This window comes from Corvus moneduloides, chromosome 1 (assembly GCF_009650955.1).
Source record: "Corvus moneduloides isolate bCorMon1 chromosome 1, bCorMon1.pri, whole genome shotgun sequence".
NCBI lineage: Eukaryota > Metazoa > Chordata > Aves > Passeriformes > Corvidae > Corvus > Corvus moneduloides.
In genome coordinates, this window is record NC_045476.1 from 146,359,087 (window position 1) to 146,374,771 (window position 15,685).

The 15,685-nt window shown below is 36.7% G+C and overlaps 1 protein-coding gene across 2 annotated transcripts in view; it reads left to right on the forward strand.

Moving 5' to 3' along the window:
• ZFPM2 (zinc finger protein, FOG family member 2) overlaps positions 1 to 15,685 on the forward strand; it is a 305,809-nt gene that overhangs the window by 184,017 nt on the left and 106,107 nt on the right. For both annotated transcript variants that reach the window (XM_032131306.1, XM_032131307.1), the window contains one exon: positions 11,022 to 11,133. In XM_032131306.1, coding sequence (XP_031987197.1) covers positions 11,022 to 11,133 — 112 coding nt within the window. The remainder of the gene's footprint in view (positions 1 to 11,021; positions 11,134 to 15,685) is intronic.

Consider the following 15,685-nt stretch of genomic DNA (forward strand, 5'->3'; position numbering starts at 1 on the left):
CAGGCTGTTTTCCTGGACTTTAGATTCTGATCTGAGCTGTTTGTTGAGTCTTACTGGAACCAGAGCCCTGTACTCACCAGTCCTGCTGCTGGATTCTCCATCTTTATCTCCAGTCCCAGTGAAGGACCTTCACCCATTCTTTTGAGACTTTTTTTCCATGGAAACTTGCATAGCTGCAGTTCTTAGTCATGTTGCATTTAATCAGTACACTGAAACAATTTAAATGAGAGCTGCGTTACACAACGATGTCATACAAACTACAAAAACTGAGGATACTTTTAGTCTGTCATTGGCATTTTAGGGAAATTAATTTTAATTTTTGTGTGAGAACAGTAAAATAAAATCCTCATGCTTTTAAGGCAGGGGGAAAAAAATTACCTGATTATGTGTAGCATATTCTTCAACTGGAAGAAAGTAATAGTTTGCAAATTAAAGGTGCTGCTCTGCTCAGTTCATCTTCTTGGTCCAAGCTTTCTGAAATTATAAAGAAAATGTAAGCACCATGAATCTGTAGTTCAGATCTGTGACAGATCATATTGATGAGAAAGCACAGAATTTTGGAAAGTATTTTTGCTGAAATCCTCATATTAATCAGTTACTTAATATCACTGTTATTTATTTTAAAATCTATGCAAAATTTGATGGTAAAGAAGAAAAAATAAAAACCCTAAAATACTGCACAGTCATATGTTGCAATCTATCAAACTGATTTTCTTTTGAAGTCTATTTTAGTATTTTGAGGGGTTTTTCACTGATAATATTTGAGAAGGAGTTTTCAATGGAATAAAAAAAGTTTAAAATTTTACATAAAGGCACAAAGCATATCTTATGAAAGTTTAACCAGCTAAAGGAAGATTTACAACATTCCATCTTTGATATACTAGAAAAATAAATTATAAGTGAATAGATAATAACCAGATAATTCCAATTATTTGTAAACTTTTTCCATCAGTATTATATATATATAGTGTGTGTGTGAAGTTAATTGCTCTCCTCATTACCTGTGAACAAGAAATCATAGAATTATAGTGAAAATCACTAAAGGAGCCTTGTTCCAGTTTATTTATACATAAGCTGTCAAGTCTTGTGCATAATGCACTGCGTACCTACTAGCAACACACTTGCAGAAGATCATTTAAATTTGTTTTTTTATGGATGCAAGAAGCTGATTTTAAAGCCATCCCTAAGAAGATTGTCCTTGATTTTACATTATCCTGGGTGGGTGTTTCAATTTCTTCCATTTACTATCACTGTCGCTGGGGAAAAAATATCCTAGTGTCTGCTTAATAGTGATGGAATTTTCTACATGAGGATGTAAGGAGGAATTAGGTTTTACCCCATAATTATATATTAAATCAGTGTTAAAATACAGTTGTAATCAAATCCTTTCATATCCCAAAGCCACACATTTGATACAGTACATTGGAAGGTCAGAATACTTAGCTGAGTATACACCCCTTGAGACTCAACAGATGTACAGATACACAGCCTAATCCCAAAAATGCATTCATAAGTCTGGAAGATCAGAATTGAGCCTTAATTCTCTAAAGGACTGCCACAATGTTGTGTGGTCCTTTCATCCAAATTAGAATGATTCATTATGCCTAGTCCATTAGCACCATCAGGGATAGGTGTGGGCCATAAAATCTGCATTAGGATTTCTAAATATGTCAAGGATAATCTTAAAAGGAGATAAACTGGGATGTTTCAACTGAACTAAAAATAATTAATCAAAGTCATACATGAAGACTTCTGGTTGTTGAATCATGCTTTAAACTTCTACCTTAAATGATTATTCTATCTTAACAAATATAAAACTTGGGCAGAGGATTGTATGTTGGATTTATGCTCTTACTTTAAAGTACCACATTTCCTCTTAGTAAAGATATATATATAGGTATATATATAAAGCTAATAAAAGCATGCATAAAAATCTTAAAAAGTCCTCAAGAAAGGTATAGATTCTTTCCTATTCCCCAATTCTATTTCAAATTAGAGAGGAATTTATATATAATATTTTGTGTGTGTTCAGTGTGTGCACCACTGAAGTTCAAATATTATGTAATGCATCACCAAGAGAATTACACTTCAATGCCTATACCATTGACTGCAATGCCTTTGTATTGAATATGTATTTCACAAAGACCTCACAATATTCATTGGAAATGTAATCCTAATAGAGCTGCACTCATTTAAATGCATACATTTAAAATATTGGATAAGCATATACAAAGAACTTTTTATTTTCTCCCTCTTTAGTCCTGGGAAATAAAAAAAAGTTGAAATTAAAAAAATGCTGTCTTTTACTTCTGCTAAAGTGTGACTTACCATTCATGACAAAAATATTCACTTTTCTAAAGTAAAATATACAACCTGAGTTTGCAGTTCCAAACAAAGTAATAACAACACATAATAAGCAGAATCTAAAACTAGCAATTCCGTAGTTTTGTGTAATGGATGATTTATAGAAGGCTTTATGCGTGTCCTTTTTTATTTTTGTATTTTTGTATTCATAGAATCATAGAATGGTTCGGGTTGGAAGGGACCTTAAAGATCATCCACTTTCAACCCCCCTACCTGGGGCAGGGACACCTTCTGCTAGACCAGGCTGCTCAATGCCCCATGCAGCCTGGCCTGGAACACTTCTAGATGTAGGGAATCTTCTTCTCTGAGCAACCTGTGCCAGTGCCTTACCACTCTCACAGTGAAGCATTTCCTCCTTGTAGCTAATCTAAACCTACTCTCCTTCAGTTTATAGCTGTTCCCCCTTGTCCTATCAGTACCCCTTTTTCTATTCCTTAGATAAAAATAAACATATGATACATGAAGTTTGGACTTCTAGAAAAGGTGATTTAAATCATCCAGGATAAGAAAAAGTATAACAGACAAAAAATTACAAAATTGCTCTAAACTAGAAATTATTCCGTACCACACTGAATTAAGCTGCAGATGCAGCAATCATTTTGGATGGCTTTGGTGTAAACAGCTAGACCATGGGACCAGGCAGAATTAATCCATATGCAATATAAATGCCTTCATGTCTTCTAGAAAAACCTCTGTAATTGTCCCCTTGATCATCTGAAATATCTATTGTCACATTAACTGCCCCAAGCCCAAATGATATTTGTGCAAAGTGAGAGACCAATTGTCAGAAGCTTACTGGGGATTGATGGTTTATCCCACAGTTTAGTCCCTCAACCTATCCAGAGTAAATTCGATGTTTGCAGAATTGCAGCTGAGCCATACTGAGCGGAGCATTCATCTATCTTATGTGAAAAATGTTTAGCAAAAGGGAAATAAGTGACATTCAAGCAAGTGCATTCAGAAAGTGTTGACTGGCAAATATCAACATGGTCTCATTAGTAGAAAGAGAGATGAAATTCTTAGAGTAGACAATAATTTACAACAGTGAGGTTAACCCAGTAGGAAAAATGCACTGATAATTCAGCGTGAAAGTGTGCAAGCAGCACTGCATGATATCTTGTCTAAAGATAAGCTATATAGTGTGTGATTTCATCGGTACAGGTGCATGTCATCTCTGAAATAGCATTATCCAAAGTATTCAACTTTACAGTAAAGCAGAAAGGTTCAACACCCACGGCAGATACCTGAACGCTAAGACACACTGACAGTGCTCATGCTACCCACAGGTATCAACTCACCACAACAGAGATGATACACTTTGGGTTGTCAACTTTCAGAATATCCTTGGCACATCTATGCTAATCCCAGCACTGAGTAAGAAAACGATTTCCTGGTTCTGGTCATTGTGTAAACACACGTATATAGACTGCTTTCCCAAAGAACAGAATGAACAGGAAAGAGAGTAATGGGAAAAATAAAATGAGAAACGGAAGTCAAGAGAGTGATGGCAAAATACACTGTATCCATCCCATGCTCTTTGAGAAAGGAAATAATCTGTACATAGTCAGGTATTTATAAAATTGGGAAAAAGAAGTGGGAGAAAAGGGCAGGGGAGGAGCAACTGTGGAGTGAAGCCAGATGAAAACTTAAGAGGAAGGAAAGACAGGAGTAGAAAGCCCATCGAGACAGAATGATGGGGGCAGTGGAAGATCACTGAGTGTTCAGAGGTCCATTTTCCAGCTTTTCCATTCCCGTTCCGGAAAGTTGGTAGTCACCTTCTCCAGGACCACAGAAGCAGACAAAAAGAATCACCAGGACTCAGCTAGGTCCAGTTGTTCCAGAATATGGATTTATTTAAACCTTTTTTTAGAACTGGAGAAGAGTTTGAAGATGAGTTCCAAGGGTATCCTGAGTTAAATAGACCAAACTGAAGTTGCTTTTGACAGCATTACTTTGTACCTAAGTTACAGTGACATTTGATTTATGTTTATTTTACAGATTTGAAACAAGTGCATTCTAGTTAGGTAAAATGAAATGATCCCCATGTTTAGCACACATTTAATTTGCATTAGGCAGGCACATTTGATAGTAATAAAAATTTTGAAATCATATTAAAATCCTGACAAGTGTTGGAAAATATTAACATACCTAGGGTGTGGAGTTTTTTTGTTAGAATAATTTCTTTGGTCTGCTTTAGGTTTGTGGATGAAGTGTACATAGTGATACATGGTGAAATGTATGTTCAGTCTTGTCACTTGACAAGTGGTGATCTCTTGGGGTAAACAGCAGGGTTTCTCAGTTGCAGGGAATCCCAGCTGTCTTTTGGGATTCCATCTGTGTGCACATTTTTTCCCCCTTTTTTTTATGTTTGAAACATTTAAAGGCTTTGGTTTGACCACAGCCTCTTCAACTGTTACCAATATTTTTCTTCTCCTATCACCAAAAAAATAGTGGGAAGTAGATCCTTCTTTTCTTCATCACTAGTTTCATGGCCCATCACAAGTAACAATTTTTCTGTGCACATATACATTTGCTTGAACACTCCTCTGAAACCCTGGATCCCCAAAAAATTGTAAAGTAACTAAAATAATACGTCATGCTGTCTAAAGATTTAGGTGAAATTAACTGCATACATTATGTTGGTATCAGTTTTTCAAAGGTTTTTGGGTTTGGGTTTTTTTTTTCAACCACAAGGACTAAGGATTGCAAAATTTTTTCTGCATTTAGTTCAAGTTTCATAGTCTCACCTACAGGTATAGTGGAGGCTGTGAAAGCTGAAGTGCTGGTGCAATTGTAATATTCCAGAGTGGGTGTTTACAGCTAGAAACTGTCATGCCTTTGCTTTAATTGGTGATGTTGTCATTGGCATGGAAGCACAGCACTGAAAACCTCCTGACATCTCCAGTGTTGTGTTAGTGGACAGGAGTTGCCTCTGCACGTCTAGCAAAGAAAGCTGTGGCACTGTGAAGTGCTGCCATGGGCCTTGACTGGCAGGTTTTCCAGAAAAACCCCTGAGATAAATATTCTTCCAAGACTGAATCCTCCTTGGAAAAAGATAAGAGTTTTCAGGGAAGCTACAGAAATTGAAAGACAGTCCAGCTGATTCCATACAAATCAACAACAAAATGTGGGTCTGTGTCTGGCCATTGGGCTGTTTGGATGGGATTGTCTTAGAGCTATATGAATTTGTAATCAGTTTCAAGGTAAAGAAATGCATTGGGACAGTCAGTGTGAGACATGATAAAATGGAGTTACCACTCGTAGTATTAAAAAAATCTTAAATATTAACTAATTAGGGACAGTCTGAGATGTATACAAATATCTGTTACTGCTCTGTCCAGAATGACCCTTACGAGCCCTTCCCAACTGAATTGATTTGATGAGCTTACAGAGTTTTTTGAATTGAGTATGGTGATCATCAAAGGTGAACTCAACCTCTCAAGAGGGGATGTTCTGCAGCTTCAGCATGTCAACCCTGTGATGATCCAATTGAATTTAAATTGAATTTCAAACTAGAAACCTCCGTCAGTGTATTAACTGGTGTTTTGCTAGCCCAGACTCATATCTGATGGCACCTGAGATATATTTACAGCTCTTCTCCCAGTACACTCTTGGTTTCAATTGACTATATAAACTAACTCTGCCCAGCGGGCATTGGAACTTTCTCCAAGGGCATGAAGACATTCTGGTAGTACTCTGTATCTTTCATGGGAATTCAGGCTCTTTGGAAGATTTAGAAAGAAAATCTGTTTGCAGGAACCAAAATACAGTAAGAAACAAAGCCTTTGAGTATCAATACATCTCCTTAAATAGTGTTGAACATTTATTGGAGCACTGTGCCTGGGACAGAATGGTTAGGTCACAGCGACTTACTGAACATGAGCTCAGTAGCTCGGTAACTGTTGCTTCAGCACAGCTTCTTAAGAAACAGCTAACACTGATCAGGCATTTGACATCAGACTTTCATAGATTTCAAACAACTTGATCATGCCGTACTTTTCTTCAGCGTGGGGGTTTCCTCAAGTTTCTGCCAGGCCACACACATCATGTTAGAAATCTTCGCAGGGAAGAGCCCATCTAATGTTACTTGTCAGCACTGATTCCATTTAACAAGAGTGCAAAACTATTTTCAGCCTGCTGTGATGGCTATTTTTATCTCCATTAACCTCTTGACTGTATATAAACATTTATTGAGGGTTACCTCCCTTGTTTGTCCAGTTTCTTCAAAGGTTAGTGAGAAGTGGATGCCTGCCTGACCTCTTTTATCCTCATTAGCTAATTCTAATTGTTCCCTGAGAGATCACAGTTTTGACCCTTCTTGTCCTTGTCAAATTTATCTAGTTATGGCATGAAAACATTAGCAGAAATTGCATTTTTAGGGAAACATTGCTTGAGTGTAGAATCTACTGTTACCTAGTATAAATCAGTCAACAAAACTGTGGGTCTCTAATGTGCCCTTGTTTAAAAAATGTGAGGTTATTACTGTATGGCCCCATCTTACTGACACCTGTTAGCAGATCCCTATGATTATACTTAGGCAGTAGGGAGAATGTTTTGTAAGCTTTTGAGTAATGTGTAGCCATTCTTTCAGAGGGAGAAATGAAATTACGTTTGGTTTTTGAAGTCTTATTTGTAAGAAACTGCAATATTGTTGCTCCTGTGTCAAGAAAGCTTTTTTTTGTATGTGTGTAAAAAGGTACATTTCTTAAGCTAGAGGTATTCCTACTAGCACTTTAAAAAAAAAAGCCAAAACAAAACAGTGTAAAGTAGGTAACACCTACCCCCACTGTTTTGGGAATGACCAAGTAAATTTTGCCGTATGACAAGTACATCTTATGAATTACAGGATGATTTTCATAGAAGTTTCTGACAGTCAGAGCATGAACATACTTTATTTCAAGTAGGATGATATCCCAAAGGTAAAGAGCTGTCGTGAAGAATATGTTGCCCTGCCAAGACTTTCTTCGGTGTCAAGCCAAGGAAGCCCTTTTTCATGTTCCTCTGTGGTTCTCAGCTGTGGTTGTACAGTTGAGACAAAGGACCTGGCAGGTCTCAATTAGGTATCTCAAACAGACAGGTCCCAGCCTTTACAGGTTCTAACCAGTGCCTTAAATTCCACAGACACTTAGTGCAAATTAAAAAGCACTGGTGTAACGTGCTCAAAGCACGATATCCTGCTTTAGAAGCTGGTTGCCGCATTCTGCACCCGCTTCAGCTTTCAAATGGATTTAAAACGTAGCCTCAGGTATAGCGCATTGCAGTAGTCTAATCTTGAGGTGATAAAGGCATGACTGATTTAACCATAGCTTCTTTTTATCTTGGACTGGGGTCTTTTCATTTTAACCATTTTAAGGAAATGGCCTTTCCTGAATCAGCAGGCTTGCTTCAGTTCTTACTATATAATAAAGCACAAGAGCAAGCCTCTCTCGGTGGTGAACACCTATGAACGTGTAAACCTCACAGGATGCCAGACCCCAAGAACTGCTGCTGTGGTCCTGACCTGCCTTACAGCTCACACAATATGCCACTAAGGTGCATCAAAGGGAAGCCACTGCTGGTATCCCTCAGTGGAGCTGCCAAGCTTTACAAGCAGCCGGGGTCTTGTGAAGTTTTGCTTTCATATTAAAATAAGTTTATTTACATATCTGTGCAGCTTGGGAGCAGAGCTATGGGAGAATGGGAAATTCTTTTGAGGTGTTCACCAGTTCTTCTGGGCTAGCAGACCTTTGAGACGAAACATCCTGTTCCTCCTCCAGCCTATCTCTAGTGCTTAGAGACCACTTACAGCTGCAGAGCTGATTACAAATTTAACTGCCAAGCCGACCTGGAAGCTAATTTAGTGATAACCACGGAGTTCTTTAAGTTCCAAAAAAGCCCTGTAAATGGGGAACAGTAAAGCAGACACACATGGTGACTACCTGCTGCTGCTTCACCTCAGAAGGGATGAGGCCTAGGCCCCTCTCCTTGTCTGGAGGAAACTGGGGTGGTGGCCTGGGACTAAGCCTACCACTTACTAAAGGAAAAATTAATCTCCATGAGAAAGTCAAACGGTATCTCTGTATCTCATTCTTCCTCAGCAGTATGTGGTTAAGTATAATCCTTTCCCAGGACATATTATTTGTCCTGTCTATGTAGATAAACTATTGCCCAGCACAAGAAGATCCTGATATTATTTGAGGCTTTTTGATACCACCTTAATGCAGATAATACCCTTAGAGATGGAAGAGACACAATGAAATGTCAGACGTCTGGAAAGAAGTAAACCAGAAATAGGAATTAGATCTTGTGAAAATTAAATAGATTATCCTTTCTGCACTTAAAAGATAGAATTTTGGTTTGTTCTGTTTTTTAACTTGTCCTCCAACTTAGGAAAAAAGAATACTTCTTTGAATGTCTTAATCATTTTTGGTGTACTTGGAAAAGTCTTCTAGCTGGATAATAATTCACTGTCTTTTGATTATACTTGGAATTGCCAGAGACTGAAAGCACATATAAGCACAAAAACATATTAAAGGCTTGGCTGAAATGGCACTTGGAGAAATGCAGCAAGTATTGGAGTGTGTCCTGATCCTCCTCTTCATTATTGCTATGCAGCCATAGTTGCTAACATTCTTGCTACAGTTTGGATTCAATTTGGGTATGATTCTCAGCTATGGGAAGAATAGCCACTTTTCATTGTTTCCATGGCAGCCTTAGCACTGTTTTGGTGTAAATTACAGTAAAGTTCAGACTTTCCTATGATAGAAGATAGAGATGATACTTTGATTACCTTTCATGTCATCTGCTGCAGCTCTTTTTCAGTCCTTGCCTAGTTCATGTCATTATTTTCTATATAGCCCCTATGTATATACTTTCCATTGATTTCATAACTGATAATATCAGGCTTCTTGATAATTTACATAGAAACTTAACCAACTTTTAAAAAATAAAATTGTTTTGTTTACTGGTCAATTATTAATTAGAATTTAAATTCAAAATGCAAGTGCATGTGGTTGGGTTGACTCTTGTAATACTTCATATAAGCAAAACATACTTTCTGCAACTTCCCATAGAGAAAGTCTTACTAGGAGTTGAGACACTGCATGTCTCTGGTTTCAGTATTTTTTCACTAGGTAGTTACATTTTTGCTAGATGTTACATTCCTTTTTCCTAATTTCATTCATAATTTCTATCTGTTTTTTCCCATACTCAAGGAATATGAATAATGTCATGAAGTTCATATAAAAATGTGACTTGTGCACAAGCATTTGTATGAAAAATGTAAAATCTAAAATTAAAATTAAGTAAGAAGTAGTGTATTGGATAAAATAGTATTGGAGTCTAAACAGACAAAAACCCCACAAAAATATGAAGGCCTGTAATATTTGATGTCTGTCTTTATTTATCATTATTGTTAAAATATTAATGTAATTATAGTATATATTCTTTAAGATTATTGATTTAATCTTACATAACTAAAATATTTTAAGCAGTATCTTATTTTCAATAAATATTTTCAGGTATATTTTGTGAATGTAATATGATCTGTGGTAAATGTTCATATTCTTCACTACATTTCTAGGATAGTTATCGATAATAAATGTGGGCAAAGCATTTGGAATGTCCATGTAAATATGATTTTCTGTATCTTCCGGTTTTTTTATCTTGGTCAGTCGTACAGCATATCACAATAAAAAATAGGTTAAGACAACTAGAGAATTATTGTTGGAATATAAAAATAATTTAATTCTCTTACAAAATGTTGGAATGTCTTGGACAGAATTATATCTCAGAAAAAAAGAATTAAAAACTACATTGTGACTTTTGTACTTTGTACTTCTGTTGTGGTTTCATTCTTGATACAGAGAAGAAGTGTCTGTGATAGAAGTCTAACTGCCACATACTGACAAACTCAGAATTTTGCCATTTGATTAGTAAAAGGAGTTAAGTGTTAATAAATTTGAGGCCTCTGCCTTATCTCCTCAAATACCAAATTCTCTAAATACAGAATCTGAAATACAGACAGGAGATGGCAAATTGCCTGCATGCCTTTCAGGTGTGATGATGTCCTTCTTTACTTTTGAGTTTTTTAATGTATTAATACAACTTGTTTTGTAGTCTTTTTGCAGTAAATCATTAGCATTATTATTATTTCAGACATAGTAAAATCACACATCAACACATAGCGAAAGGGGAAAAATTCCCTTATCCATTCTGAACAATTTCCTATGATAATACAAATGTTACCCAGGACAGATCTTTGAAATGAATACCGATTCTTTAAATTCTTTCCTGTCTGTTTCAGGAAATAGGGAGATCCCACTGATAATGAAGTACAATGTGTCTAAAGTTCACTTCTAAACACTTGGCTCTTTGCTTTGAAAGTCATCTGCATTCCCTTTATAATTCTCAGCCACCAGAGATCTGCCTAATCTTGGAGATCTGATCCAATATCATTTGGAAAAATCCTTGATAATAGTTTCGCCATTCAATCAATGAAAGAACTAAAGCTTCTGCTTGTGTCTTCTTTAAAAAAAATCCTGAGGCAGGGGAATAAGTCTTTGGCTTATGGGTTTGGAGATTTTGTTGTTTGCAAATAAAATGATTATTACCATTATTATTCAAGTTCTTAATCAAGGTGAACAAATGGCATCTGTTTGTTATCATTCTTCCTACAGAAGACAAAGGCTTCAGTCCCTATGGTACTGACTGCTGGCCCCAAGTGGCTGCTGGATGTGACTTGGCAAGGAGTAGAAGACAACAAAAACAACTGCATTGTGTACAGCAAAGGTAAACACAAACCGATCTTTTTCTTTACTTTCTTGCGTAAGCTACTGAGATAAACAAATACCTGTTGCATACTAGGAAAATTAATGCTATGTCTGCCCTTAATGTCAGTTTTTGTTCCCATTTTTTTCCCATGTTCTGGTTTTGCCTTTTTTTTTCCTTCTAGTGATATAAAAACCCCAGAGGGTGCCTGTAGTTTATTAAATACTTTATAAACACTGAAGGACATCAGCTGACATAAAATGTACCATCCATTTCTCTCTGAGAGTCAGTACTCTGGGAAACACCGGTAAAATCTCTACACTTTGAATAGGTGAATTCCTTTTGACATTTTATTGGGCATACTGGATATCATTTCTCTATGCTGCATTACGTTGTAGACTACTAACTGAAATCCAGTTTTATATGGAGAATGAGAACTTGATTAGACTATGAAAAGACTTTGTGTCAACATGGTAACATAAGATAAATGGAACTGGATTTCAGGGTTGTCACGTCTGACATTCCAGTCTCTGCATAGTGGCATGATGTGATGATGCTTCACTGGAGTGTATTGGCTCGTGGCAATGGGTACCACTTCTGTCTTCCATGGATTTTCAGATTTGTTCTTACAAGGCTGCCCACCAAGGATGCTTTATCTAACCCACCACATCTAACAGCTCCTTTGGTTCAAGGCGCTCAGGCTTTTGCCTTGCATCTCGAACCAACACAAAGGAGCCTTGGGTTTGGTCCATAGCACCATGGACTATGCACACTATTCGGTCAGTTGCTGTGAAAGCTTTCTAAATGCAGCTACAGAATCATCACTACGTGTTTTCAAAAAAGTTAAACAAAACACCACTTGAATACATGGAATAAAAATAACGTAGTGTAGCTGTGTTCGGCGTTCACCCTACAGATCAGGTTGCAAAACTGTGACTTTTCTTCCTTTTTTTGATTGATTTCCATCACCAATCTCAGCACTTTGTGCATACTTTAGAACATGCACTGTTCTTGTTTAATTTCTTTTAGGTCTTATTTCTAACCAAACAGACCTACTGAGATCAAAGATTTGTTTGCTGAGGCAACCTAGTGACCATTTCAGCATACAAGCATCCAGGCAAATAAGCACCCATATCAATATATTAACATACAAAACACTAATCATAACATCAAAGACTCCTAAAAACTTACTAGAAACAATTACAACTTGTTCCTATAATCATTGCAATTTATACACTTATAAGAGGATTGCTTTTAAACTGCCACAAGCCTTTGAAAGTTGAAACGCTGAAAACAGGGAATTTGCGTGTTAAAAATGAGTTGCACACCAGGGTCTTATAAATTCTTTCTATTATAATTACAAAATGTCAACACATTCATTCTACAACCTAAAACACCTGCAGTACTAGAGGACTGAGCTCAGATCTAAAAAGGGTTGAGTTGCCCTTCCTTCACAGCTTGCTGATTGCAGCCCAAGTGGATGAAGCAGCAGAGTGCTCTGAGTAGCAAACACAGTGAAGCTTTTTGCATGAATCCAGAGCTTCAGTTTACTGTTCGTAATATTGAATACACACAGGCAAACTTTTCTGCAAAAACTTTTTAATGTAATGGGAAACTACTTTCACTCCAAAACATAGCTCCTGCAAATTCCCATAGGATGATGTCTTATCAAGTATTATATTCTTTCTGTAATTATATTAATACTTAGCACATATTTACCAGTTGGACTTTTCATCTTCAAAGTATTTTACAAACGTTATCTAATTCATTAGACAGTCTCAGTGCAGTCTGATTTAATCTATTGAAATATGATTTATTTTTTTTCAAATAGTAAGAACTTGCTTAAGTTTGATGCAATCTGATTAGCCCAAAATATTAGTATTTTCATTCAAAGGTGATGGATTTTGTTTCACTGATTATGCCAGTTATTTTGGTACTTGGTTAACAAGGTATGGTGAGACAGTTGAACAGTATTCAAGGTGAATTCTATTGTCTCTACCACAGATGCATATTATAACTAAGGTTGAGGATAAATTTGAGGATAAATACATGTTAAAAAACTGCTACTTCACTAAAATAATGCAGGAAGGAAGTTGTAGCTATGCTTTGCTTCCACTGCATTCTGTTCCTCTCTTTGAACTCTGAGGTGGCTGCTCTGTCGGTCATTAAGCACCTACCCTTGCCTTGAGCTCTACTGGGATTTTTGTACTAGAGAGATTAATTGGCTTGGATCACAAAACAATGTCAAATAGAAGATGGTAAAATAAATAAATAGAATAATGTTTCTTCCTTCAATTTGTATCTCATCATTCCAGATTACATTGCTTTGATTTGTGTTAGCTTTCTGTCTCCTATAGTGCCATTACTTCTAATGAAACGGTGTCAGCTGGCATGTAGCTGTAATTCGATGTTATGTTGTAGTTGCATGTGTATAATTTGGTTAGTTTGCTTAGCAATACGTTGTTATTTCTGAAAGCAATTAGCTGAACAAATGTGTGGAATTATCCATGTAGCAGATTTGGTCACCTGGGAGCTGTTTTCCATACAAAACTCAAGATGAGATGAGTGGAGTAAATTGGCACATTTCTAAGAGGAAGATAAGTTTAGAATTGGCTAACAGTACATGGTACTGGTTGATCAGTTGCTGACTCAGAAGCACATGCCATATCTCCTTTTAGCTCATTACAGAGATATCTTTGAGAGCAGAATTTTCCCCAGATCCTTCAGGAGAACATAGGAATGTCAGTCTGATTTCCAATTCACTAGAGGCTGTGGAGCACTGTAGTCACCCACATATTGCACACAGAATAATCACAAGGACAGGAACCTAGAATGTATGTTCTATTGAAAGAGAATTTGAGCTGGCTGGCCCTATTTGCCTTCAATGCTCTCCATAAAATATTTTCCCTAGGCAAGCAAACAAAGCGTATGTGTGCATATCTATGTGCGCATATATCTATATACCGATAAATTTATATATATATATCTCTGATGTACACATATAGGATTATATATCTAAGTTATTACAATGCAATCACAAGTCATCTTCTATACAAACCTTTAAATAAAGAAACCAGTTATTTAAAATCACACATCAGAGTACATTCAAAGTGGATAGCTATGAAGTAAATACTCAGTATTTGAAATAAGTGCTATTCTAATTATTCAGTTTAGTCTAGGATACTACCTGTATTTTTTATAATTACATTTCCCCAATACTAGGACAAGTTAGAAAAGAGAAAAACATTTCATTAGTGATAGTTAATTATTGTTCCATTTTACAAATTCTGATACAAGCTGGCTACTCATGGCACATGCCGTTATTCCACTCCATTTTCTTGAAACTTTTACAACTGTAGTTGCATTCAAAAGAAATGCTCTTTTTGTTTTAATATTTATCATAAACTTCCCTCGTGTTTCAAAATGGACTTTCAAGAAGTCTAGTCAGTAATTTGAGATATGTCTTAGAAACTGAGATTTGAGAGACAGATTTTATGCATTACAGCTTATTTAGAAATATATGTTCTTTTCAAAAAAAAGCTTCAGCATAATTCAAGCAAGTTACAGTGGTAAGAGGTATTAATGCATGAACTGTATGAACTGTATGGTCATTGCCACATAGTGTACTTGAGAAACATTTTTGGCTAACAGAGTTGTGCACCAGACCTGGAAAATCTCTAAGACCATGGGTGAGAGTCTCCCCACAAGCTAGGAGGGGGCTGGGATATTTATTTACTGAAAATCTTTCACTGGAACTGCAAGGATTTTAAAAAATAAATTATGACTGACCAGAATAGAAACAGTATAAAAACCACAGTTGCGCAGACTAAAAGCCATGCTCATGTAACAGACATTTTTCTAGATATTACTTAAGCCATTTATGTGAAATGTATGGGCACCGTATGTTTAGTGGCATTGTTAAAACAGGGTGTCTGTACAAATATTTAGCTGTGGGAATTATAAAATCATAAGGCGATTAAGTTAGCTAGTTGTGAAATTCCAATATTGCTTTTTAAATGACTTCAGGATATAGGAGGTGCTAAGGTTATTATCTGTTATCAGGAATACAGCGGAATTGTACGACTGGATAATAACTAAACAACTGACACAATGTAAAATTACATTATCAGTGTGTTAAAACAAAATTGCGCCCTAAAGGAGTCTACATGCCAGCTCAGAGCTGCAGTGTAATTATGCTTAACTCTGATAATTAAAATACAACGGAGATCAACAGAATCATTTTCATTAAGAAAATTATTAATGATGGTGGTATAACAGTAATTGATTGCAGAGCACCACAGGATAACTCTGTGCAGGAAAGCCAACATGTGTAACGTGTGTCTGGGCCGGTCGGGTTGCGTTGCGTCCCACTGAGCATGCTGCCGGCCAGGTGGCAGCCAGGGGGCACGTCTCCTGCTGCAAATCCTAATTTAGGAAACGGCCGCTTTGCAGGCTGCCCCTTGGAGGGACAGGGATGGGTGGTGGTGCACAGGATGATGGGATGGGGTCGGGTATGGCTGCCAAAAAGGAGGTGGCTGCAGGCAGTGACTTGCACACTTCTTAAGCCAGACAT